The 27,835-nt window shown below is 49.6% G+C and overlaps 1 protein-coding gene across 4 annotated transcripts in view; it reads left to right on the top strand.

The window, feature by feature from the left end:
- Positions 1-27,835, top strand: part of EEFSEC (eukaryotic elongation factor, selenocysteine-tRNA specific) — a 276,656-nt gene that overhangs the window by 181,423 nt on the left and 67,398 nt on the right. For 2 of the 4 annotated variants that reach the window (XM_050781694.1, XM_050781691.1), the window contains exons 5-6: positions 9,222-9,878; positions 26,272-26,428. In XM_050781694.1, the coding sequence (XP_050637651.1) occupies positions 9,222-9,878; positions 26,272-26,428 (814 nt within the window). The remainder of the gene's footprint in view (positions 1-9,221; positions 9,879-26,271; positions 26,429-27,835) is intronic. The other 2 variants (XM_050781693.1, XM_050781695.1) reach the window with 2 other exon arrangements.

Genomic DNA, 27,835 nt, shown 5'->3' with positions numbered 1-27,835 from the left:
GTATATATACGATTTGATGCATAAAGAAATGACCACTGTGAAATCATTCTAGTAGTATAAATAGCAACTCACATGTCCATTAAGGGTATGGATAAATTACAGGTAGAGCTTTTATATAAAGAAATACTATACAACTGTCAAAAAAAGAATACCATATATATGTTATTGTATGTTTTTTGACAGCTGTATATATGTGTGTGTATATATATGCACATGTTATATACACATACATGTGTATGGTAGTATACATAGGTATATACACACAAATATGAATAGATGTCACCAATATATTGCTGCAGGAGGGAGGCAAGTAGTAAGTTAACCACAAACATGATGCCACTGTATACGCTAATAAGTCTATACAAGTTGAATGTCCCTTATCCAAAATGCTTGGGACCAGAAGTGTTTCAATTTCAGATTGTTTTGGATTTTGGAATATTAGCATGATATACTTAACAGGTTGAGCATCTGAAATCCAGAAATCCAAAATCCAAAGTGCTCCATTGAGCATTTTTTATTTTTGAGACGGAGTCTTGCTCTGTCACCCAGGCAGGAGTGCAATGGCACAATATCGGGTCACTGCAACCTCCGCCTCCTGGGTTCAAGTGATTCTCCCACCCCGGCGTCCCGAGTAGCTGGGATTACAGGCACCCACCATAATGCCTGGCTAATTTTTATACTTTTGTAGAGATGGGATTTCACCATGTTGGCCAGGCTGGTCTTGAACAGGTGACCTGAGGTTCCCTCTCGCAGCCCCAGAGGTGGTACTGGGGAGCTGGGATCTCAACCTGCAGGGGCGGCACTGCTCTGTCCTCATGCACAGCCCTAGGTTTGACTTCTTGTGTGTGAGATGTGATTAAATGCATTAGGCAGGGGAAAATGTCTTATCTTTACCCAGCCTAGGTGGAAGAAGAGGGAGAAATAAGAGCAGCCAAATTGAAACCTTATTAAACAAAATTGGTTAGGTCTGATGGAGCCAAACCTAGACTGATCTTTAAAAGCTTATTTCATTTTTCCCCTCCAGTCTGAACCTCTTTGAATTGAAGTAACTGATCCTGCTGTAAGCTTATTAGTGTCAAACCTTGTGTGTTTCTTTTCCTGTCCGATTTACAATGATGAAGTTGCAAGGTCCCAACCCTAGCCCTTGGCACAACCAGGAGCTTCCAGGCTTATTAGTGGAACAAAATGGATAATAGAGGTCCAATCTTATTATAGTTGGTACATTATTACAAAATCTCTGCACGTCGGAAAGGCTGCTAAGCACAAGTCTGTTACCTGCTTCACTCAAGCATCTGTTGATTCTGTAAAATGCTGGAGGGACGCCCCCCCAACACTGCTCTTCCTTTACAGTTTGTTGTGATGGTGTGGGCTGTCCATTTCTTACCTGACAGAAGGAGTGCCCATGTTAGTGACATCGCTGTGCTGAATTGTGTTTCATCTTGGACTTCTGTGGTGGAGTGAGTGTGTTTTTGTGGTGTGATGTAGTAAGAGAATATGTGCTTCAATGACAGGCAGATTGCACGCTTTGAATAAATGTCTTAACCTCTGGGGGCTTCAATTTCCTTGTCTGTAACGTGAGATCATCATTAGCCACTGTCATTAGAAGTGAATGGAATCAGGTGTGTAAAGATTTTCCCCATCATAGGTATCCAGCTCTTTCTCAGTCTTCCGTATCGGCCCTGTGGTAACATAATGCAGCTCGTGTGCATGTCAGGTGAGTGCTTACTATTTCATGCAAGATGCTGTGGAGAACAGAGATGAGCACAGGATGACTCTACCTCAAACTGTTCCTGCTGGACGCTTTCGGTAGCCTCAGAAAGTGCATGGTAGAGGGAGACCAGATCATGCTGGGCACACTACCATGCAGAATCCTCAAAACACCAGAAAACTAAGTTGCAGACAGTCGAAAAGCCAGAAGGAGTATCGAGCTCATCGGGCCTGGGAGCAGTCAGAAGGGGGTGTTCATTTGTTCTCTCATCCACTTGATCAGCAAACTGGGCATATTGTGCTACCCAGAAACAGGAAACATGAAAGGCTGGGAGGGAGGGATGCAGCTGAGAGTTAGCTCTGAAAACTCCATGGGCTGGTCCAGCAGGGAGAGGGCTGCTGCTGACCTTCCCCAGGGCAGCTGCCAGCCTGAGCTTCCAGGTGAGACAGCCTAGACTGAACCTGCCTCTGCCACACCTGAGTCTCAAGGCAGGACTCACTCTCCTGGGCTTTGCTTCCTCACCTGAGAAAGGGGGCTCATCTCACTTGCCCATTGGCATTGATGTGGGAGTCATGGTGGTGGCGTGGAGTCCCCTGTCTTGAGTCTTCCCTCTCTGCTCCTTCCCCAGGAGCCATCTTTTTGGGCTCAGGCTGTGTGGGCTCTACACGGTCGATCACTCAGGAGCCACAGCTGCCTGCTGCCAGCACCCTGACTGGCTGAGCCCCGAGCCTGGCAGGGCAGGGTGTGGTTCTGCTCGACTGTCGGAGCCGAGGACGTGGAACATCAGGCCTGCCTTGCAGTCCCAGCGTTTATTGTCCCAAGTCTCAGCCTATTTGTTTTGTGACCTTGGAGACATCAAAAACCTCTGTTTCTTCATCCATAAAATTGAATGTCAAAATACTGACCCGCCTGTGGGGTTTTTTATGAAGAATAACTGACCCAGAGGATGGCAAAGCTTCTTTGTTAATCAGAAAGGACCAAACTGCTTAGCAAGCATGAACTTGAGTTTTAAAAAGTGTTTGCTTGTTTGATGTGTTCCTCCCTCCCTCCTTCCTCAGAAGTGCTTGGTGCTGGAGGGATGGGAAGGATGTGAGGGAGAGCCTCTGCAACCACCCATGCCCTCTGGGGAGCTGGGCTCAGGGAACAGGCCTCCTAGGGACCACCCTGGTGGTATAGGGCAGCAACGCCTCTCCCCATTCCGCCTCCCAGCCTTCTCTGCTGCCCTTCTCACTGTGTACCCTGCCTGGGACACTGGGGGCCCCTGGGCAGCAGGCCCCAGCCCTATCCTCCCATTTGGTAGACTCTTTACCCTTGGGGTTTTGTGGAGCCTCCAAGGGCCTGGCCAGCTCCAGGCCCACCCTGTTCCTGCAACTGTGGATGTGGAGCTCAGGCCCAGGAGGAGCTCCCCAAGAGAGGACCCATGTGGCTTGGCTCCTTTCAGTTACTCTTCCCACTTGAATTGAGGCCTCCCACATTCCAGGCATAGCGCTGGGCACTGCAGATAGAAATGGAAAAAAACAAAGCAAAGCCTGGTCCTCATGGAGGTTCCATTCCAGTGCGGGAATGACAGCCAGTGAACAAAGGGATGCCAAGTGGTGGAAAGCTCTATGATGAAAAACCAAGTGGGCAAGGTGCTACAGAGTGGCAGGGATAGGCCAGTGCCTATCTCTCGCTGGGTGACTGAGGAGGGGCTCTGATACAGTGGCATCCAAGCAGAGATGGGAAGGAAGTAAGGAAGAGAGGAACTGCAGGTGCAGAGGCCCTGAGGAGGGAGCATGCCTGGCACATTCAGGGAATGGGAAGCAAGGCCCACATGACTGAAGGGATGTGAACAGTGGGTCGGGGGTCACAGCAAATAAAGTCAGAGACATCATGGGGGCTGGGTTGTGTGGCCTTGTGAGTCCTGGAAAGGACTTCAGCTTTTACAGAGTGAGATGGGAGGCCAGTGGAGAGCCTGGAGGCAAACCCCAGGGTCACATCATCTGTGTTCTTCCAAGAACAGGAAGAACAGGCTACAGAGAACAGGCTCTTGGAAGAACAGGCTGCGGGGGAGAGGGCAACAGTCCAAGCCAGGTGAGGCTGGGACCAGGGCAGGCAGTGCAGGGACAGGAAGGGGTCAGGCACTGGACCTGCTTGGATGATAGAGCCGACCCTATCTCCCGATGGCTGGTTACGGCTACGAGAGGACAAGGAGAGTCTGGGTGGGTGGAAGCCCCGGCTTTTCCCCTCACATCGTAGCGTTGCCGTGGAGAAAGAGAAGACTGAAGGAGACTTTAGGTTCTGGGCGTAGTAAGCTGGGATGCCTATCAGCCATTCAAGGAGGCAGCTGGGTGTTAGTCTGTATGCTCCCAGCTCCAGTCTTCACCTCCCCTGGAACTCAGACATCTGTGTCTCTCCGGCAGCCTCAGAGATAGCTCCCACTTGCAGAGCTCCCATCTCCCCTCCCCTGAAGCTGGCTCCTCCCTGCTCCCACCTAGCATGAGGCAGATCCTCAAACTAGAAACCTGGGAGCTGTTCTTTACACATTAGCTGTTCTTTACACACCAGCTGTTTTCACACCAGTCTCTCCTCGTCCCCACATCTAGTCTGTCACCACCAAAATATGTCTTGAACTCTGAGTATCTTCCTTGCTAATTTCCATGTTTCCTTTCTTATTTCTCCACCTCCCCTGAATCTGTTCCCCAAACTGTGTAGCTAGTTTGCATCTTTTAAAATCGCAAACTGGCAGTGTCATTCTTCTGCCATCCCCCGCGCCCCACCACTGGTGTCTTCCTGGTGCTTTGTCCCATGGCAATGGTGGCTGGCCCATGTCTCCAACCTGCTGTCTCCCTGGGCCACCCCACCCCAGCCAGCCCTGCCACCCGCAGTTCCATTGGGGGCCTGGTTCTTTCCCTGCCCAGGGCCTTAGGCCTGCTCTGCTCTTCTCTCTGCCTGGAATCCCTGTGGGTGGTTCGTTACCCATCTGCTCTTGGCCCCAATGTCACCTCCTCAGGGAAGTCCTCCCTGACTACCCACAATGAATTAGGTCTCCCAGTTGTTCGCTCTCATGGAACCTCGTCCTTTTTTCTCATAGTACCTCCCACAGTTTTGTAATTCCTCATGTATTCAGTGGTGATCTAATTATCATCTTTCTTCCTTAGCCGCCAGCAGACTTTATAGAACCCAACTGTCTAAAACTGTTTTGCTCATCCTGCTGGCATTCCAGGGCCTGGGCCTGGTACCTGAGAGAAGGTTGCTACCCACGTGTTGAGAGAATGTGTGTGTGCCACCTCAGCTGCGCTCTGTGGACATTAGCGAATGTCTGAGGAGTGAGTTATTCAGTAGATGGAGAGAGGCCCTCAAAGTTGGCTAGAAGATAAATGACTGAAAGGAAAGTCTGTTTTTCTCATTCTTAGGTTGGTAAAATTATCTACTTTTCTTTATCTCTGGTGTTCTAAATGGGTCTTCTGTTCTGAAGCATCCCTCAATGAGCGTAGGCTTGCTGACCACCCCGTGTGGCGATGCTGTCTGCATGCGCCTGTGAGAACCCACGGGAGTGCCACGCCGCCCTGTCCCCATCTTTATCTGCTTCACAATTTCCTGTCTAGGCCCTTAAAATCTTGATTTGCACAGTTATTTATCTTTGTGCTCTTCATGGTGCCCTGGTAAGGCATTCTTTATGATTTCAGTCCTGAGAACACAAGCCCTGTTGAAAAGAGAACATGCTTTGAATGAAGCCGGCTTGGCGTTCAGCTTGATAGGGAGGAGGAGCGGGAGGGGGTGTCAGGGCAGCATGAGGCCCCTGGCCGCCCTCTCTCACAGGAAGGCTCATAAACACAAGGATCTCGCTCAAGCCCCGGCAGGTCTGGAATCTCAGCTCGGTGCTTTGCCAGGTATGGTTTTGCCACAAGGGGCATTTCTCTTTCAGAACCTGATGCAGTCATTCTCTTCAGAGGGGCTGGGCATTTATCTAGACCTGTCACAACCAGGTTTCTCAGCAGCCCCTGTGCTGGGCACTGAGGATGCAGCATAGGGAGAGCACAGTCCTTGTTTTGGGATTTAGAAGGGAAGAGATACACATTTGATAGGCCAAAATTAAGAAATCTGGCAGTGCCAAATGTTGGAGCAGATGTGTATCAATGGGGTGTCTTGGGCCTTGTTGGTAGAAGTTGATTTATCTACCTAGCAAAGTTGAACACCCACTCACCCTGCAATCCAGCAGTTCAACTCCAGGAAGTGTGTCCTTGAGAAACCCTTGCACATGTGCCCATGCAGGATCCTTGTAACAGAAGAAATTCATTGCAGCATTTTCCAGCAAAGAACTGGAAACACCCCCAGTGCACATCAATAGGAGCCCAGGTTGTGCTAAATACACAGGGTGCAGCAGATGGCATCGGCAGCAAATGAGCTGCAGGTGCACGCACCGTGTGCACAGATTTTTAGTATCATAACTGGCACGATGCCTCATTCATACAGTTTAGAAACTTATACAACAAAGCAAATTACTGATTAGGAATGTGTACTACATATGTAGTGAGCCGCTACACAATCATACACACGTGTGTATAAAAAGAAAGGGTACTGTGCGCCAAATTCAAGGCAACGGCTCCCTCCCGCTGGCGCAAGTGGGAGAGCTGGGTGGGGAGGACCCCACAGGTAGATATGAGTTATCGATAATGTAGTTCAGGGGCAGAGGGGGCAGTGAGCTCATGCGTGTTAAGTATATGATTGAAATCTGTCGGCACACAGAGGCAGGGGCTGACCTGTAAAGTAGTGGTGACCAAACAGTGAGTCAGGTTCCGGTGGTCAGCTGTGTCTGGAGTTATCAGGGAAGCTCTTCTAGGAGGTCTGTGGGAGCAGGGGTTAGGGATGAATGGGAATTTGCCAGTGGAAGAAATCCCAGGGAGCAGCCACAGGGGCAAAGCACAGAGACATTCAGAAGCACAGCGTTTACAAGGAATCGTTCAAGAGTCCCTTGGCTACGGTTTCAGGGTTGGGGAGAATGTGGGGCCGAAAAGGCTGTGGAGTTGGGCTGTGTGGTGGAGGCTTCCTGGTGGCTGGGCTAAGGAGTGGGGGCTCAGCCCTGTGAGTGAGGCTTTTCAGCACATTGCCTTGTGGGGCGGTGACAGGGTTACCTGGAGACCCCCGCCCATCACAGGGAGTCCCCATAGAATTCCAGCTGACCAGAGGATCTTCCTGCTCATGGCAGAACCATGACAAGCTTTGAAAGCCATGAGGGAGACGATGGGAGCCCACAGAGGAGCTGGTGACAAATAATTGCTTTATCAGAGAAACGTTTTAGAAAGCCGCACAGGCTGCTGCAGGCGCCTGGGAGGGAAGAGTTGTGACCTGGGCCCCACCTCACTGGGCAGACGACGCTTAGTGTAAGATGATACTCTCCAGTGACTCTGAGTAATGTTCCCAAAAATCTCATTCTCCCATTGCCTTTTCAGACCATTTCAGAGATGTTTTCTGTTTCTTTGTGATTGATCTTGGCTGTGGCTTTTGACACTGTGCGTCTCACTTTCTCTGCCCTCTGACCTCTGGTTAGGTAGTTAATGATCTTTAAACAAACACTTGAGTATTATGGCTCTCCAGGAAAGGTCCTGGGCTCATGGGCCATTAGCAACACACTCTCCCTTTATCCAGGGAAAAAATGAGTGTTCGCACACCCCGACTTGGTAGACAGGGATGCTTGCGACCTAAGTGTCAACGTTCTCTTTAGTTTAACTATTTTTGATGGCAGGTTTTCTGAAATACATTACATATTTCTCTGCTTCATTAAAAATCCATGAATACAGTTTCCTGTCATCTCAGAGAGAGTGGATCATAGGTAGGAATGTTCGTTCATTTCAGGAACTTTTATTGGAGACTTTTCTATGTCTGTTCCTGATTTACAAACTGTGAATGCAGGAATCTGCCCAGTATAGTAGTCAGTGATATTTTAGAAACAGAGATAAGATCAGGTTACTCCTTTGCCTAAACTCCTCCAGTGACTTCCGGGCCTTGCACTCTACTGTGGGGCCCAAGCCTTGACCTCTGTATTAGTCCATTTTCACGCTGCTGATAAAGACACACCCGAAACTAGGTAATTTATTTTAAGAAAAAAAGAGGTTTAATGGACTCACAGTTCCACGTGGCTGAGGAGGCTTCACAATCATGGTGGAAGGCAAAAGGCATGTCTTACATGGCACCAGGCAAGAGAGAGAATGAGAGCCAAGTTAAAGGGGTTTCCCCTTATAAAACCATCAGATCTAGTGAGACTCATTCACTACCAGTAAGGGGGAAAGCATCCCCACAATTCAATTATCTCCCACTAGGTCCCTCCCACAACACGTGGGAATTAAGAAAGCTACAATTTAAGATGAGATTTGGGTGGGGACACAGCCAAACCATATCACCTTCCCTCCCTGCTGTCTCCCTCCCAACGCTTGCTGCAGCCCTCCTGCCTCTGTGTATTCCCAGACTCACCAAGCTACTGCCCTCTTAGGGCTTGTGCTTATCAGTTCCCCCATTTAGAGCTGTCTTTCTTTGGGTCTTCACACAGCCACCTGCTTCTTATGCTAAGGTCTTAGCTCAAACTCACTTCTGCGAGACCTTCACCCCACCCAGGCCTTCTCTATCACATCACCCTGCATTGTTTTATTTACAGCATATGTTGTCTGTAAAATATATATATATATAAAAATATATATTACATGCATGTAATTTATATATTAATTTTATATTGATATGAATTGAATTAATATATATAAATTTTCCTATATAGGTAATTTTGTTGTTGCTGTTGTTTCTAGATATTAAACTCTTTGGAAACAAAGATCACTGTATTTCTTCCCCTAGAACAGTACCTGGCACACAATAGGCACTCTGGGAATATGTGTTGAATGAATGAAGAGAGTTCCTGCCCTAGGCTACCCACAGGCCAGCAGGCAGCAGATACACAATAGACAGTGACCGTGTAGCAGGCTGTGGGGTTCAGAAGGGCTGGGTTACCACTAAGGAGTCAGGGACAAGTTCTGCCACTGGGAGTTGGGGCAGGCTTTCCAGAGCAGTGGTGTTTGTCCTGGGCTTTAGAGGGCAGATGGGCACAGCTTGGCCGGCTAAGCAGCTGGGGAGGCCATTCTCGGGGGAGGAGGCAGGCAAACCTGGACAGAGGGCTGGAAAATGCTGGCGTGATTGATGGAAGGGAGGAACTTGGAGGGGCTGGAGCCTGGATTGGAGCCGGGGTGAAGGGAACTAAGGTATTCAGAGATTTGGCTGCTGTGAACCCTGCCTTCCTCCCGGGAGAACAGTGAGACTTGGAGAGTGGGGCCCTGGCCCTCCTTTGCTGGCGGCCCTCAGCCTTGTGCTTCCAGTGTGGTACCTGCTCTGATCCAGGAGAGGGTACCTGGGCCCCAGACCCACCTTGGCTGGTCCTCATGGTGCCTGCAGGTGGTGGTAAGCACAGGATTCTCTAGCTGCAGCTCCCCTCTCCTCCCCACAGCCCCAAGGCTTGTTGGTTTCATGTGCTCTCTTGCTTGCTCCCCATCAGGTGGTGAAGAAGGTGAAGTCCATGCAGATGTTTCACATGCCCATCACTTCAGCCATGCAAGGAGACCGGCTGGGCATCTGCGTCACCCAGTTTGACCCCAAGCTGCTGGAGCGCGGGTTGGTGTGTGCCCCTGAGTCCCTGCATACTGTCCATGCGGCCCTCATCTCTGTGGAAAAGATACCATATTTCCGGGGGCCCCTGCAAACCAAGGCCAAGTTCCACATTACAGTGGGCCATGAAACAGTCATGGGCCGGTTGATGTTCTTCAGCCCTGCTCCAGATAACTTTGACCAGGAGCCTATACTGGACTCTTTCGACTTCTCTCAAGAATACCTCTTCCAGGAGCAGTACCTATCCAAGGATTTGGCACCAGCAGTGACAAACAATGATGAGGCCGACAAGAAGGCCAGCCAGGCCACAGAGGGCCATTGTCCTCGGCAGCAGTGGGCCCTGGTGGAGTTTGAGAAGCCTGTCACCTGCCCTCGGTTGTGCCTGGTGATTGGCTCCAGGCTAGATGCGGACATTCACACCAACACGTGCCGGCTAGCCTTCCATGGCATCCTGCTCCATGGGCTGGAGGACAGGAACTATGCTGACAGCTTCCTGCCCAGGCTGAAGGTGTACAAGCTGAAGCACAAGCATGGCCTCGTGGAGCGGGTGAGCATGCCTTTGCTTGGCCCCACACCCCTTTCCTTCTTGCTCGGGCAGCCGGGATCCATGGCCTGACATCTGTGATTAGAGCCAGAAAGGCCCTCAGAGACCTTCTGGTGCCAACCTCTAGTTTCTGGACAAGGCATCTGACGCCCAGAATGGTCAAGTGGCCACAGTTCTCTCAGCTGGTCAGTCACAGAGCCAGTGCCAACATCTAGGCAGGGGGACCTCCACTGTACCCAACCCCACCTGGTTCTCCCACCCCTGCTTATTTATGTGATAGATGTGGCCCCCATGGGTCTGAGCAAGTCTGGGCTCCCCCACAGCCAGTGCCAGATGGCAGCAGTTAGCACTGGCCTCCCTGGCCTGCTGCCCTGACCAGGCCCCACTCTCTTGCCCTTGGTGGGCACTGTACCTCCATCCTGCTGGGCTCCGCCCACATGCCCCTACAAGCTGCTCATGTCCAGGGGGGAAACACTGCCCATCAGCGGTGCCAGGCCAGGTCTTTCCTCACCTGTGGACTGAGGGGAAGGGGCTAATGGTGGCCAGGTCTTTCCTCACCTGTGGACTGAGGGGAAGGGGCTAAGGATGCCAGAGAGCAAAAGGAAGGAAGGTACAGGAAGCTGACACAGTGGGAGGTCCAGCCCTGGCTACCTAGGGTGCCTGAAGTTCACCATCGCTGGATGCAGGCTTTAGGTATGTAAGTGAGCCAGTCTAGTTGAGGTAGGATGAGGCCCTGGCTGTGCCTTGCTGGGTGGCCCTTGGCCTTGTGCTTTCAGGGTGGTGCCTGCTCTGTCCCAGGAGACTCAGACTGGGCCCCAGGCCTCCCTTGGCTGGTCCTGTGGTGCATCAGCACCTGGGCCCGGTGCTGGGTGGGATGGGCCTGCCACTAGGGTGGACAGAACATGGTGGTCTCCCCCAAAGTGGTGGAATCACCTCCTCCCATGGGGCATCCATCCCCAGCAGCTGTCTACACAGCACTGAGTGGGAATCCATGCCCGTCGGGCCTTGAAGGCGGGATGGATGGACAGCCAAACCTCACCGTCTCTTTTGGCTGGCTCCCTGGCTGTGGGCCCGAGCGGATCAGCAGTAGCTGTACTGGGACATGACTGAGTTTTGACTGGCTCGAAGAGCACAGAGTGCTGGCAACCCCACTGTCGGGGGCTCAGGCTCCTAGCAGGAGCCTCAGGGTCTGCCCTGAGGCTTTCAGCAAGCACCTCAGTTCCTCACAGGAACCTAATGAGGTCCCCCAGGCTTAGTGCAAGTGCCAGCACAAATCTGGCCCATCCACAGTGTCACATGTGGTGGGCTTCCATCGCCCACCCTCCACTCCAGGTCTCCGTCCACGGTTTTTCTCCTCTGGGAGAAAAATCCACGGGTTTTCTCGTCTGGGATTCTGTCACTGCAGCCCCTTCCCCTCCCTTTCTCCTTTTCTTAGGTTCTTCTTGGGTGCTCCACCCTGGCCCTCTTCTTTTCCTGCCCCTGTACCTAGACCTGCCCTGAAGTAGGGGATTGAGGAGCAACCCCTTCCTCTCCCTTCCCCAGACCCAGAGCTTGGACCCTTAGCTCTGTGGGGCTGCTGGGGCCTGCTCAGGGCTCCATCAGCCTTAGGCCAGCCCTGAGATGCTGATTGAAGATGAAGGTGATAAAGTGTGTGTCACTCGTTTGTCTAGCCTGATTTATTAGCAGTGTTTGGAGTATAATTATTCTATAGTAAAATATCTATGAGAGAGTAATATCCCAATTGGTGTGGCTCCTGGGTCTAATTGCTCCCACTCAGGCCTGTCAACAGCGGTGCAGCAGTCACTTCCTTTGAGAACTGGGAGGGAGAGTCTGTGAGGAGCAAGTAAACATATGGCCACAGTGACTCATGCCTCCTGAAGGGCTGAGGGAGGGGCCAGGAGACATGCTGACCTATGTCCTGCCCCCAACCTGGGGCATCCCTGGGACCACCAGCATTTTCCTGCTCAGTCCAGGGAGCCTGGAAGTGGAAGCACAAGAACTGCAGGCAGTCCACAGAAGCTGAGTCCAAATCCCACATAGACAACCCTGAGCAGAGACAGGCTTCCTCCAACTAGGGACAGCTGCACCGGGTGACTGTGGATATGTGCAGAGGTGAGATCCTGTGAGCCCAGGGCTTTGGTCAGAGAAGAGGGGCTTCCTAAGGCTCCACAACAGAGGAAAGGGCATAGGTGACCAGGCTAGGAGCAGCTCCCTCAACTCGCACCCCCCTGAGGCTCTAGCTGAATGGGCACCTGCCTTAATGCTAGGAGCTGGCTGTAGGCTGGGACTTCTGTGCCACATATTCTCCTCTGGGCCCCAGGGCAGGAATGAGCCTGCCTCCCACCTCCCTCCACCCTGTCACCACTCTATTGATTAAGCATATACTATGCGCCTTTACTAGCTACATACTTTATTTTGAAACCTTTTAATAACCCTAAGGAAGAGGTCATTATTTTTCCTATGTTCATTTTTCCCCAATTAAATCAATTAAATTGTGTGCAAATATTTAGGAAAAGTAATATGTGCACATGGTAAAAAATTTCTAACAAGGCAATAATTATTCAGTGTAAGGAAGTTTTCTTCCTGCAAACCCAGGTCCCCTCCCCAAAGGCAGCCAGACTGGAAACCAGCCTGAGAAATGTGAAGTGACCTGCCCAAGGTCACAGGGTAGTAAAGCTGGAGTTTGAATTCAGGACTAGCTGGTCTCTGAGTCATGAAAGTTTCACTTTGTCAGACAGATTCTTGCCCAGTGTGTCAAAAGAGTCTGCGTTCTCTTGAAAAGCTGGAATCTCCTTGATGGGAGACTTTCCTTCCTGGTGAGGTTGAACTTGGAGATCACACAGAGTAGGCTCAAGCCCTTGCTGCACCACAAAACAGCTGTACACCTTGGGCAGCCTTTTAATCTCAATCGCTCATTCCTTCGAAGGATGGTCTTGACCTCATCAGGTTGTTTTGAAAAGCCACATCATAGCTTGTGGCTTCATATGTAAGAGCCGACTCTCATCAGGTGAAGCAAGAAGGTAGTGTTGCTAGTGCAGCTCATGAGTGATCGGCTGGGCTTGTTCCAAAGGGGCAGCCCTGTTTGCTTTGAGTAGGCCCCAGATCACCCAGAGATTTTCAGATCATCTTGCTTGACCAGGGGCTCAGCCATCTGACAGACTGGTCCAATGTGCAGGCCTGGGCTTTACTCCCAGCCTTACCACCTGCTAGTGTGAAAAGTTGGGCAGGCTGTGAGACTTCCATGTTAAGTGGGAATTTTCACAGTGCTGCACCAGGGTTAGATGAAGGTGAGATGGGGGATTGCACATAAGGTTCTCACATCAGTGCTTGTCTCCTACTGCATCCTTATTGTTTTATCATTATTCATGTTTAAGCTCTTAGAGTCAAAATAATAATGCCTGGAGCGTGGGTCCACTCTTTTCCCTGGGACTCCATTATTTCTCTTTGAAGCACAGGAGCCAATCTCCCTGGTCCCTATCAGGAGCCACCCAGTATTGGTTGAAGAGGAGGGGTAAGAGTCAGGCAGGCTCATGGGTGTGGTTATCCAGTACAGGGGCCAGAGAAGTGCCCTGTGCTCTTCTTTCCCCACCGTGCTTGGCTAACTAAAAATTCCTGGGCACATCACAGCTACCAGTCAGCTTCCTGGTCATGTCTCTATTCAAAGAAGTTTCTGGGAGATCAGAGAATCTTGAAAAGGTAAAATCTAGTCTCTTGGGCAGAATCTCCACCACCGTGGTGAGCCAGCACCCAGCCTTTGCTCTGTGATTCGGGGCAAGGCCAGCACATTACTCCTCAAGCACAGTTAGCCTTCTTAGAACCTGGGCTTGGGCCTCTGAGCTATCTCAGTTCATCACGAAGGGAGACCCTGGCACTATACCTATGTGCTGAGTGAGCACTTTCCACTGGGGAGGCTTAAGGCATATAGGCCTTCTGAGCCCATTTCCCATAAAGGCATCCTTCATTCATATATTCAGATGTTTACTGAGTTCCTTTGTTTGTGCCAGGCACTGGGCATACAACAAGATAGACAAAGTTCTTGTCTTCGTAGGGGAGGTTGGTAGTGAACAGTAAATTAGACACTTTGTAATATGGTCTAGAAAGAAAATAACAGCATGATGTAAATATGTGATGCTGAGGACAGTTATTGGAAAACAGAAGATGCTAATTTCCAAGCCTCTGCAGACTGTGTTTTTATTTCCTGTGCTCTTTATCACTGGCTCACACTGGAAGGTAGTCAGGTACCCTACCAGTTGTGGCTTAACTCATTAATATTACATAGAGCAAACTAGGGCCCATGGGCCAAACCTAAGCAACTGCTCTTGCCCCAAATCTAATAATCTTAAACAAGCTTATTTTCTCTGGATTCTTCTTTCAGCTGCTTCGATCAAACACAATTTAATTAACTTACCATTGGTAAATGGCTTTCCTTGCTTGGCTGACAAATGAGCCACCCGGAAACCTACTTTGGTTGCAGCCTCATTCTCATTTTTTATTGTTTTGCGTATCTGCTATGATGAAATATACTGTTTTAAGTTTTCTCTTTTTTGACGTTGTTTTTCTGTGAGTTGGGAATATTGTGATGTCAGTGTATCTCGTATTCTGTTAACACAACTAATAACAAACACAGTACTTTGCCATGTAATTTGATAAAATAATAATCCATACCCACTGAGCCTTAAAAGTGTGACATTTGAAGTCTACTTTTCTTGTTTTCATGTGATGGATATGCACCAGTAATAAAACAATAAATAAATAAAATGTGTCACTGGGTGAGGTACTGCAAGTTATAACTATGTTACCACCATCTGTAGTTTACTGAGCACCTCATCAGGTCTCAGACCCAAGTACTCAACTCTGCCACTGTGACACAAAGGCAGCCATAGACAATATGTAAACAAATGGGCATGACTGTGTTCCCATAAAACCTTTTGTTGTGAACATTGGAATTGAAATTTTATATAGTTTTCACATGTAACAAAATAATATTCTTTTGATATTCTCCAACCCATTAGAAAATATAAAAACCCTTTTTAGCTCACAGGCCATACAAAAACTTAGCAGGAAAAATTTGACCCTTTGGCTACAGTTGTCCAGCCCCTGATATAAATGGTTAATAGGGCTCTTGAAATAGAATAAGCATCCTGCAAGGAAAATCCTAATAATTATCTGCAGCTGAAAGCATTAAACTCTCTCAGCGTCCTTAGGAATTAGGCTTTTTCTTGGGCGCCCGCTGCCTCTGGTGCTAACACTGGGATGCATATACTACTTTATGTGCTGTGTTTTTTATTCTTGGATACATTTGATTTTTTCACATAAGTCCACATGTACTTCTATAAGAGTGTGACTTGTAATAAAGGGTTAATGAAGAAAAAAAGAAGAAGAGGAGGGAGCTTAGATTGGTAGAGACATCCAGAGGTCTCACCTGAGCGAGAGAAGAAAAGACGTGAAAGTGTTCTAAATGGCTAATCTTTCTGGGGAGAGGGTTTAGGAAAGACTACTAGAACATATGGTGTTAAGGAAAATAGCTGGTATCCTGTTTCAAAGTAAAAATATAGAAATATGTGCAAGATTTTGAGTACAGAGAAAGGGAAAGAAACTGTAAGAATGCAATGACAATGTAATAGCACTTTCACATTCACGGAGGAGAAACTGGAATGAATTTGATTAAACCAATAAAAAATAAGGAAAAAAGAACAATGTTAATAAATAATAATAATAACAGAAGGAACAACATTAAGTATTAGTCATTACACTAAATGTGAATGGCCAAATTCTATTTAAATGCTGAGGCTGCGAGATTGGGTTAAAGTGCAAAATCTAGTTATATGCTGTTTATAAGAAATATACTTAAAGTGGAAAGCAAAGGTTAAGAATAAGAAGATGGGCAAAAAGTAAGTATGAATGGTAGTATTAAATTCAGACAAGGTGAAATTTAAGACTAAAAATACTGACAAAGGTAAAGAAGGACATCATGTAACGACAAAAGGCTCAGTTATAAGCTTGTACACACCAAACATAAAAACAAAACAGTGGAAACCTAAGGACAGCTTGATAAAAAATAGAATTATAATGATAGGGTGGCACTTCAGAGTCCATATTTTAAAATCAGGCCTACTAGACATAAGGACAAAGAGGCAGAATATAATCAATAAGCTTGATTTTTAGATAAATGTAAACTCTTACACTTCTTGAATAGAGTATACACTTTTTTTTCTATGCCTATGGAACATTTACAAAAACTGAATATTCAACAGTTGACATTAAACAAATATTTGTAGAACATCTACTGTGTGTTGTCTTAAGGGCTAGGGATGTAACAGTGAATGAAAAAAGACAAAAATCTCTGCCCACATGGAACTTAGATTGTAGTTGTATTTGTGGCCACAGAGAAAAAAACCCTAATAGATTTTAAAAAGTAAAATCATGAACCACTAAAATTAGAAATAAAGCAGTTATATGTAGATATAGGCAGATATATATATAGAGAGAGATACAAGGTATGCGTATGCCTGTGTGTGTGTTCATTCTTTCACATATTCTAGGTTTGGGAATTAACAAGCAGTAAATTGCTCCTCATTTGGTTAAGGCTGTTTCTCATACTATCATAGAATGTTGAGTCTCTTAGTAATAACATTTTTCTCTTTTTCAGTGTTCTTTCAATCTTTTGATTACTTTGCAGAGAAAGCTTTAGATTTGTTCAAAGGTATCTTGAACACTCCTCTATTACATCTAACCTGCTTTTTAACAAATAGAAAACAAGGCCAAGATTCCAGAGCCTTATAGTAGCAATAGTATGTAACTAGGATTATTCTTTGGGGTTTTTTTTTTGTATTGTATGTACTTTTACCATTAGCTTCCTCTGTTTATGGCTAGTGACTCTTTTCTTTAGGGTACTATATAAAGTCTCCTTTCTAGGCAGATGTAAAGAAAAATATTAGGTAAATAGTAGGTCAGGTATGCAAAGATCTAGCAAAAATGATGTGGGGTGAAGGATGTATAAAAGCTGAGGCTGGAACCACTGGGCCATGTCCCCAGGAGGTCACTTGCATCTCAGCCACATGCAGATTCAGACCAGCTGCTCCTCCTCTGGTGATCCAAAGCCTCATAGAAAACTGGGTCTTTCTAGTCAAGGACAGAGACTCATGCCTGCATCAGAGGAATATGCAAAGGGCTAGGAGAGGAAACAAGGAACTCTGCCAAGGTGGGAGGAAGTAGGCTGGTGAGGGAAAAGCACAAAGTGGTGACCTTTTAAGTGTATCTTGTAAGACTGCAAGGTTCACTGCTCAGACACTAGGGACCGTGGGGGGAAACAGGAAGGTGGAGGAGGGGCATTCCAGGTCCAGGGACTGCTTCTGTAAAGCATAGAGGCCAAGCAATGCCTGGCCCTGGGCATCTGGGAAGGCAGGAGCAAGGAGCTTAAAGAGACAGGCAGGACCAGCCATCGAAGCTAGGCCCTTCACCCAGCAGGGGGAGTGATGCAGGTTGGGGGCTATGGGGGGTGTTCTAGGTCACCTGTGCTAGAGAAATCCTTGGAGCAGGGCCAGCCCGGGCAGCCTGGAAAGGGGAGGCTCAGCCTCTCTCACCTACCCTTCTGTATCCTAGTCTCGCCCTGAGGCTCTGGGCATCTGGTCTGTCTGGAGCCGCAGAGCTCAATGGTCTGGCAGCCACTCACCCTATGGAGCCAGGCTTCTCCACTAGCAACAATCACGACTTCTCAGGACTGTGTGAACATGAAGGAGGTGGGGCAGGTGAGGGTCTGGTGCTTAGGACAGTGAGTGCTCTGCAATACCTGCCGGCTTCCACAGCAGACTTCTCACTGTTACCACGCCCCAGGATGCCCTCCTCACCTCCCCAAGGTACCACCTTCTCGGGGGTCTCACCACAGCCCTCCCTACACCTGGCAGCATGCACAGCTCCACCCCAGTAATTTTCTGCAAAACAAATGGGGTCCTGCCAGCTCTTACTCAGAAATCTGTTTTAGGTCTACACCACCTGCAGGACAAAGACAATACCCAACCTTAGCATGTTAGCTGGCTGGCAGTTGGGTCCCAGGGCATGGCAGGTATATGTGCTATATGTAACATGCTGAGTACTCCACCTGGCACAGAATGGGTCCTGAGTAAACAGTGGGTATTATCGGTACTATTTATTTGGCCTTTCCTCTGGAAATGCAGATGCCTGGGTTCCCAGCTAGGGTGATAGCAGACGCTGTCCCCCTCCCACAGAGGTGGGGTAAGGCCAGGTGTGCCAGCCATCCTGGGTCTGGCACCCACTGGCGCCGGTCAGGGAAGGCCTTAGGGCTGGGCCACAGGAGCTGGCAGCATCAGCCCAACCAAGTGTAAACACGCAGATGCCATCAGGAGCACTCGCCAGCTTTGAAGTCTGAAGCGGCGCTGCCTCCTGGCTCCTGGCTCTGCCCCACTCCACTGCCGATGGCTTGTTAAATGTGCCCAGGGCACCAGGGAGCGTGCTGGCCTGGGGTGCAGGCTGGCTTATGACCTGCCTCTGGCACAACTTGGGCCCATCATTCTGAGCAGGGATGGTCTGGCAGGCTTGGTGGGCCCTAGCGGATCAGCTGCAGGGCCCCTTGCCCTTGCCAGAAGCCATGCTGTGGTCTAGCTGGCCATTCAACCTGTTCTGTTGGCCCTCAGCCCCCTGAGGTTGGCCCTCAACCCCCTGGGTCCCTGCCAGAGGGTTGAAGGCCACACTGGCTCCCAGCCTACTTGAGAAAACAGAGGTTCCCCTGAAACAGAGGTTGAGAAGCTCTTTTCCCAGGGAGATGATCAAATGGCTGCCCTCGTATTCTGGTCCCAACCCAAATCCTCACCCTTTCTTCTGACTTCCAGTGTCAGAGTGTGATAACTAAGCATCGTGCTTGGCTGCTGGAGTGCTTGTTCACCTCCCCTTGAAAATTGCTTTTTTGCCCATATAGAGACACAGGAGCAGGACAACTTGACATGCTGGAAAGAGCCAGTTCTAGAAACTGATGGACTGAGCTGGGCACAAGCTCAGTGTGGCTGTGGGCAACTCACTCTCCCCCAGAACCTGTTTCTTCTTTAAGAGCTGGTCAGGCATTGATGAGACCTGGGCTACTTTAGGGCCTCTGCTCTTCCCAACACACCAGACCGTGGCCTGCACTGAGGAGGAGGCACTATCCGTGGGGAAAGTTTTCTGATGATACTGGAATAACACCATCATCCTAGGGCCCCTTCCAGAATTTGTCAATCCTGGTGGCTTTCAAGTGGCTTAGAAGAGTTAACACCTCATTTTTAAGGGACTCATCCATAATCAGGCAGCCTCTGAGTTCTTCCCCTTCCTCATTGGATCCAAGGACTGCTGGCTTCTGTCTTCCGAGAGGACTTTGCTGGTGGGGCGGGCAAGAGGGAGAGAAGCAGAGAGCTGTGGGCAGCTCCAAGCATGTGGTTGGTGTTGAGTACATGTTCTGTTCTTCTGGCTTCTCGGGCAGATTAGATAACTGGATCTTGTGATTTCTGTGCATCTGAGATCTCCTGCACCAAATGCTGTCTTATTCTTCAGCTTGTCCCACAATTTGACATCCACTAATTGAGATTCTTTCCTCTAGGTCATCATTCTCTGTCAAGTCTTAGGTGTTATCATCAACATCAACACCCCGATCCTAACAATAGCCTTTTTCAAGGAAGAAACTGAGTTTCAGAGAAATCCCTTGCTCAAGGTCGTAGAGCTGTAAGAGGCAGAGTCAGAAGTCAGGCCTCCCAAGCCATTCCTGTCCTGCGCACGTGGTTCTCCTCACTGCATACCTGGAGTCGGCACAGGCCTCCATTTCATGGCAGGTTTTCCTGCCTTCCTTCATATCACTTCTACAATTTGAATTAGAATGGTCACTTCACAGGTTGGGCAATTCCCAATCCTCATCATGGGAGCCAAGCCCTGAAAGAGAAAGACACACACATGTAATGACATAATTATGTGCACCGGCAGCCAAGTCCCTGCTCAAAGGCCAGGGACAATGGGGACTCACCTGGCGTGTAAGCAAACACCTGGACTTCCATGTGCACAGTGACTGCGCCTTAGGAGCTCAGTCCCTCCAGTGACTGAAGGCTAATAAATAGAGCAAATTATTCATGCAGACAGTGAGAATCCCCACTTAGCGCCATTGTTGTAACTGTGCTGACCTGGATTCAGCATTGTTCCCTAGAAGCAAGGCCTACTGAGCAGATCCCACATGCATTGCCTTTGGTTTGATGTCACAATGATTGATTTCAAAATGAAAACCCTCCAACTGTTCTCTGAAGGTCTTTCCTTATTGGATGTGCTTGTGTCTGATCTCTGAGGTCTCTCTCCTTTAGCTGGAAGAGTCTATAATTTGGTGAAGAACCCAACCATAACACACGCATGCACACACCTTCTAGTGATGGACAGGACAGACCAAGCCATGTTCCCCCGTCCTCACCTCCTGACCCCCAGGACAGATCATGACCCCTGGTCTTCCTGAAGTTCTCCAGAGATGTAGGCCTCACAGCATCCTGTAGGAAGGGCTGTCTCCTTCTTTCTAGCCAGACTTCCTTCTGATTAAATGAGGTTTCATGCAGCTGACAATCACTGAGTCCTTGCCCCCAGTACACACAGTGGTAGTTTCTGGAGGTATAGGTTTTGGAGATGCAAAAATGTGGTCAGCCCAGCTTCTGCCTTCCAGGACTGCCTTCCTCCCCTCCCCGCATCCAGCTGGTGAGGCTGGTGTAGATAAGCCACTGCTGTGCTGAGAGACAGGCACACAGGCTTCTCTGTAGCCAATTCCCAGTGCAACCCTCTGTCTGATTCTGAGGCCAGCAGTCTCTTGGAGGGGGCCTTCCATTAGTCAGCGATGTCTTCTCAGATCTGCAGGTGGCGGCCATTGAGTCTAGGCCCTACATCTGCTGCCCCTGTAGTTCTGTGTGGTGTGTCTGAGGGAGTCCTAAGGGAGGGAGAGTGCTCTGCCCAGGAATGGGGCAGGCAGAGGCCAGACCAAAAACAACTGTTTACAAGTACTTCCCTGCACCCATTTAAACCTGCAGCAACTCTGTTTCCCCATATTATAGATGAAGATGCCCGCACCCACAGAGGTTAGGCCTCTGGCCAGAGTCCCTAGGCACCCAGACTTGGGATTTGAATGCAGGTGGTCTGGCTCCAGAGTCCAGGTTCTAACCTGTGGTGCTAGCAGTGCCGTGCCTTTTCTCTTCTTCTGTTGTCTCCACTGTGCCCATTTTTTTTCCAGTTATGGAGACCTGTACGGTAAATCCTCACTTAACATTGTCACTAGCTTCTTGGAAACCATGAGTTTAAGGGAAAGGATGTATAACAAAACCAATTTATTTTTTTCATTAATGTTATAACAAAATAACTTTGATATATATTCAAATAACTTTGAATAAAGCAACATTATTTAAGGGCCTGCTGTACATTATTTTGTTTAAAGTAACAGTTTCTAAGAACTTTGGATGACATGAAGTAAGGACTTGCTTTACTGGAAATTGACTATTTGGATTTCATGGGAAGGGCAGTTTGCCTCTTGGCCCCTATAACCATAGGTAGGGAAAGTTTAGCCTTCCTCCAACAGCAGTGTAGTCCTTCTCAGTGCGGCAGGGGCTGACTGGGCTGGAACATCTTCTTGTGACAGTGACGTGTTTGGGCCCTACTATAAGTGCTGCATCTTGAGGGCCAGGATCTGCTCTCTTTCCCTCCTCTCCTCCTCCCTTCCAAATAACCTGGGAGGGGCTGGGGTCCCTGAACTTGGGGATTGTCTTCTGCAGTGACTTGGGGTTTCCCACAGCTGGGACTGGCAGGGATGGGGCTGCCCAGTGTCCCTGGGCCAGATTTCTAGGCCCATTTGTGTCCAGCCAGTCATGGCATGGCTCTGGTGAGCCAAAGGATGGAGAAAGTCGTCTGGGCCCATTTGCTGCTGTGGCATCTCCCGGCAGACAGAGCCTAGCCCTTCCTGTGGCAGGAAAAGCACCAGCCTCTGGATCTAGACAGTCTGAGGTGGAATGGGGCATTGCCACACTCACTACCTGCATGACTTTGAACAAATCATTTCACTTTACTGAGCCTCCTGTTCCTGTCAGGGCTTTCCTAAAGATTAAATAATGATATGGGGGCACCTCACCCATGACATGGCTGACTTTTCTCTGCTTCCCCAGCCTCCCCTCCCCTGGGGCGGCCATGCCCAGAGTGCCAGTGTCCTCTGTGGGACCGACACAAATGCAAAGATCCACCCAGCTGCTGTGAAATGACAGTGTGGGGCCACTAGCAGGCAGTCTTGCCAGCACTCTCGAGACCACACGGGGTTCCTGACTGTGCAGACGTCCAGCTCCTGCCCTCACAGTGCCTCCCCCAACAAATGGAATTGCAGACACAGAAGTTCGCAGGAGAGTATGCTTCACCCACTCAGCACTATTGTGTCTTCTAGCCAAGCCATAAAACAAGAGAGCAGGAGCGACAGAGACACTCCCTTTGAACTTGAAATCCTTTCTAAACTGCCACTCCAGCCCCAGAGGCCCTCCTCAGAAGGTCAGAAAAAGCCCACTCACTCCTTACCTTATCCCGGATGCTTAAAACAATATTGTGGGAATGTAGGTCAGTGAACCGAGCTGCACCACACACCAGCAGGATTCCGGGGGCCAACCAGCCTATGCACTGGCCCACTAGGTCAGATGAGAACATAAACAAGGAACGCTTGGAGCCCTCAGCTTCCCCTGGCCCTAGTCTTTTGTTTATGTAGCACTTAAACTAACTTTGGGGTCGTCTCTGTCTGGCATGAAAGCCCTGGAGCTTTTTGAAGTTCCCCTGAAGTTAATAAAATTAGTCTGCCCTCATTGCAAGACCCTGGCTTGGGGAAAGATGGATCCTCTGCTGTCTTTGTGGCATTTAGCTTTTTAAAGTTAATATTTTATAACCAAAAGAAAGGAGGGGGCAGGGGAGAAGATGTAGTAAACGTCTTCTGGAAGGCTAATAGGTAGCATGCCTGCCATCCCAGGCTCTGATTACCCTGGAGCCAGGCCTCTAGGCCCACTGGGAGGCTGAGCAGTGGGCCTGCTGTGTTTAGCATGAGGGAACCAGCACTGGGGACTGTCACTGTGCCAGCACAGTGATCTGTCACTGTGTTCTCCCAGGTAGACAGGAGGAAACTAGCCCAGGCTGGGCTATTGGCTCACTCTCAGATGAATCGTGTCTCCCAAGGACATATCCTTGGGATAGCCACTTGAGTAATGTATTTCTACCCCCCAGCGTCGTCTTCTTAATGTCATGCATGGGACTAGTGCAGTTAGCCTCCTCACACTCAGTGAGCGCCCATTCACCAAGCCTGTGGTGGGTCGGGGCCACGTGAGGTACATGGAACCCTTTCCTTGCAGAACTCCCAGTCTGAGGAGGGAGACAGACAGGTCAGCTGTCAGGGATAAGACATAGTGGCCAGGCTTTCAGAACAGAGGGGTCTTGGCCTCAGTCCTGGGGGCCAAGGGGAGAGGAGGTGCCTGCAATGTCAGGAAGCTGTCTGAAGGAGGAAATGCCCAAGGTGGGCCTTAGGTGGGAGTAGAGTCCCCAGTGGACAAGCTGGGACTAGCATTACAGGAGCGCCACACAGGCAGGGAGGGAGGCGTAACAGAGGGATATGAGGACTGGGGGGTGATAAATACGTCCATTAGCTTGATCATGATGATGGTTTCACAGGCATGTATATGTATACACAAATTTAGACTTATCCAATTATTTACTTTTAATATGTTCATGTTATTGTATATCAGTTATAGCTGAATGAAGCTGTTAAAAAAAAAAAAAGCCTACAGGCATGAGTGAGCCTTGCAAATGTACCAACAACTACAGCCATGTATTCTTTCAACATTTACTCACACATTCAAGGAATAGATAGTAAGCGCCTGTTTCATGTGCAGGGAAGGTAGCTGTGAAGGAGAGGGACATATTTCTGCCTGGAGCTTGTGCTCTGGTTGGAAGCAATAAACAAGTAAACAGATAAGATCAATGGCATAACGTCAGGTGGCGATCTGTGCTCTGAAGAGAGACAGGGCAGGATGAAGATTGGAGAGGAGTGGGGGCTGGAGTATAGGAAGAGGGAGCCGTGGGCCACAGGGGATGCTGTAGGCACCAGGCCTTGATTTGAGCCTGCTCTGGGCCGGGTGCTGCTGGGCACCAGGGGCTGCACAGAGATGAGGCACTCATAGGATCTGTCGCTGAGAAGTGCAAAGGCTGTGGGCTGTGGGGTGGAGGGAGAATTCTGTTATGTTCCTCTAGCACATGTGATTGTTCACAGCTACAGGCCTGTTTCATGGTAGGCTCTTGTAGGAGTAAAACAAGAATATTAATATCGACTTATTGAGAACTTTCTGCTCTGCTAAGGACACCTGCCTGTATTATCCCTTTGGTCCTGGTGGGGCCTCTTACAAGCTGTTTCTCTGAGAAAGTTGTAAGCTCTTAGTCCAGGGACTGTGCCTTTTTTGTTTCTTGGCCACTGCAATGCTGGAGGGCAGGTCTTATATCTCAGTCAGATGTAACCCCAGGGCCTAGCTATGCAGAGGCCCGAGTAGTAGCTCTCTGGGGTGACCACAATGCATGAGAACCAATGAAAGCTGCCTGGGTGGGGATGGGGGGTTGCAATTGTCACCCTTGCTAGACCAGAGGCCATCAAAGGAAAATGTTCTGTCTTTGGAGATGTCAGGAGAGGATGGGAGGTCCGCCTGGTGTGGGTAGAAGAAATGCACTTCTTGGTTTGTTTTTACATTTTTAAATTCTATTAATTTATTTGTGAATAGGTGATGCATTCATGTATTTCAGTAGCCAAAGATAGAAAAGGTATATGGTGAAAAGTCCCCAGGCACCCTGCTCCCTTTCCTGGAGACATCAGTTTCTCCTGATTACTTCTGTGTATGCACCCCTGCCCTGCCCCCATCCATACACAGCCTGCAACATGCCCTATGCCTCGCACTCTGCTTTTTAACGTGAAACACAATACTCTAGGAGTTTTTGTATCTGTCCGTACATGCTGCCTGCTCTTCTCTGTGGTCACATCATCACCTCTGGAGGCTGTGCTCCACTTGTTGAACTCAGGCTGGACTTCTAAGTCACTGTCAACTTTTGCTGCTGTAAACACTGCTGCAGTGAGTGACCTTGGGTGGATCTCCTATCCTGACATCTTCTCCAGCAAGCACATCAGTGGGTTGCATTCCTAGAAGTGAAATTGATGGTGCAGATTGTATGCGCATTGCTCATTTCCATAGCAGCTGTCAGACTGGTGGGCTTTTCTTATCATGGGGCCCAAGTTTGCTACTGGAGGCAGGATTTACAGAGCAGGGGTGGGGTGAGGAGCTGGGCAGGGCAGGCAAGGCCACCTGGCCATGCTGCCATCCCAAAAGCGGTACCTGGGCTGGAGCTGCCAGAGACTCAGAAGGGAGGAAGTGACACTACCAGTTGCTGATCGAGCCTCTGGGGAGAAGGTTCAGGATGAACATAGCTCATGGTGAAATCAGGGCTACACCAAGCTGACTTTTTCACAGACATGTGTGTCCCTCCTCTCAGCCTGGGCACCCACAAAGTGACAGCAGTGGTCAACGTGGCCAGCAGGAGATACGAGCTCTGCAAAGGCCTGGCCATGGCCAACAGGGGCTAGGGGAAACAAGCAATTCTGCCTGAACTGAGGGAGGGTGTCATGGAGGAAAGGAGGTAGGCCTGTGGAGGAAAAGTGGGCCAGGCCAAGACGGGCTTCCAGGCACAGCTAGAGTGAGCAAAAGTAAAGCCTCGGGCCAACGTGCATAGGGGTGTGTGCAGCGGGTGGGAGACAAAGGCCAGGCTTTCCAGGGCTCCTGTGGGAGGGGAAACTGGAATGAGGAGGCCAGTTCTAGAAGGCCTCGCATGCAGGCTCAGGAGTGGCCTGGGTGACTGTGACAGCTTCAAGGAGAGTGCTGCTGGCTATCTAGGCAGGTGCCCTGGGGACAGGCTGGGTCATTGTGGCCCCCTGGGGGTGGGGGGGCCTGCAACAGGGGCTTGAATTCAAAGCTACTTCTACCCCCTGTGCTCTGTGACCTTGGATAGATGACAGAACTGTGCCATGCCTCCATTTCCTCATCTGTAAAGTGCCGCTACAGAGCTGCTGTGGGGACTGAGGTGCTCTCTGTGGAAAGTGCTCACAGCGTGCCAGTTTTGAAGGGCCCGTTGTTACAGTGGCAGTTGTCAGTCCCAGGTTTCTGCCCTGCTCCCATGCATTTCGTTATCTGTTAGGTGGGCTCATTGCCCTGCTACCCCCAGGGTTCCTAGAGCAGGCAGCAGCCAGCCATGCCCAGGGCCCGGGAGAGCTGGGGCTAGGCACACAGTCACAGCTCTTTCAGTGTGCACCACTAACGCCCTCTGTCTGTGGCTGGGTGTGTGGGGACAGGCGATGGATGACTACAGTGTGATCGGCCGCTCCCTGTTTAAAAAGGAGACCAACATCCAGCTCTTCGTGGGGCTCAAGGTGCACCTGTCCACTGGAGAACTGGGCGTCATCGACAGTGCCTTTGGCCAGAGCGGCAAGTTCAAGATCCACATCCCAGGTAAGTGCAGCCACTTCCTCCCAGTTTAGGGACACCGTGCGGGGCACAGAGAGATGGCAGAGGCAGTGCCAAGGCGGCGCTCCTCGGCTCAGGTTCCTAATCCTGCCTTTACCGAGACACGGGGTGACTTGGCCTGCATGGCGGCATGGCCTCTGGCTGGGAAGCCAGTATGGGTTCTGAGAAGAGCCTGGATGTGGAGTGAAGATCTGGTCTGAGCAGGGTCAAGATTGGAGTCTGAGTTCCCACTGCACCATTTACCATCTGAGGGGGACTTGGGCCTGCTCCTCAGTTTCTCTGTGGAGGCAGGAATAAGATTGAGCTTACAGGCAGTTTGGAGGAGAGCAGTTGAGGGAGACCGCTGGGGGCCTAGCATACCATCCTGGCACCTGGTAGGGTTTCCAGGGATGTGAATTGTCACCCTCCTTTGCCCAGCACTGCCCACTGAGTTTGTGCTGGGGCCTGTCCACGGGCTGGGTCAGAGGGTGTGTGTTTGCTGCTGGAGAGCCCTTGGATTTTGTCAGTGAACTCATCCTTCAATCACTTGTGCATTTATTCAGCCTACAATGCATCGTGTTCTTCTGAGTCACAGGCATTGTGCTTGGTACTGGGGATGTGGAGCTTACAGTTGTAGGAAGGTACAAACAATAAACATACTAAAGAAATCCCTGTCAGATGGCAGTAGGCACCGCGTAGAAAGATAAAGCAGGGACGGGATGGAATTGCTGAGCATGCTGCTTTGGATAGGGTGATCAGGGAAGGACAGAGGGAGGGAAGGAGCCACATGGGTAGTCAGGGAGAGCATGCCACAGCAAGGGGGAAGTGAAGGCAAAGGCCCTGGGGTGACAGTGAGCTCCAAGTGCATTTGCAGGTCAGTTGTTTGGCAGAAGTGCACTGAGCAGAGAGGTGTGCAGGACACAGGCCAGGGCTCATACTGTGCACCGGGAGCCATGGGAAGGACTGAAGCCTGTGTTCCTACAAATGCGCCATGAGCCACTACCTTTTTTTAGAGACAGTCTCACTCTGTCTCTGGAATAGAATGCAGTGATGCAATCAAGGCTCACTAAAGCCTTGACCTCCCAGTCTCAAACCATCCTCCTGCTTCAGCCTCCTGAATAGCTGGGACTCAGTTGTGTGCCACCACCCCCAGCTCCCCACTATCCTTTATCCCCTATACAATTGTACCAGGTACAACTAACCCAGTACAATTCTGTTGTATTTCATAATACAGTAAAAATTACGAAAATTTTCAAACATACAGCAAAGTTGAAGAATTTTACGGGGAACACCTTTACCCACTCCTGATTTTATATTGACATGTTACTGTCTTCTACATAACTCCAGGGCTCAAGGTTGATCCTGTGAGGATGGAAAGCCATGGGGAGGTTTGGATCAGGGGAGCAACCAAGG

This window comes from Macaca thibetana, chromosome 2, assembly GCF_024542745.1.
Source record: "Macaca thibetana thibetana isolate TM-01 chromosome 2, ASM2454274v1, whole genome shotgun sequence".
Lineage (NCBI taxonomy): Eukaryota > Metazoa > Chordata > Mammalia > Primates > Cercopithecidae > Macaca > Macaca thibetana.
Note: the sequence above shows the minus strand (reverse complement) of the source record. Positions and strands in the feature narration are given on the sequence as shown.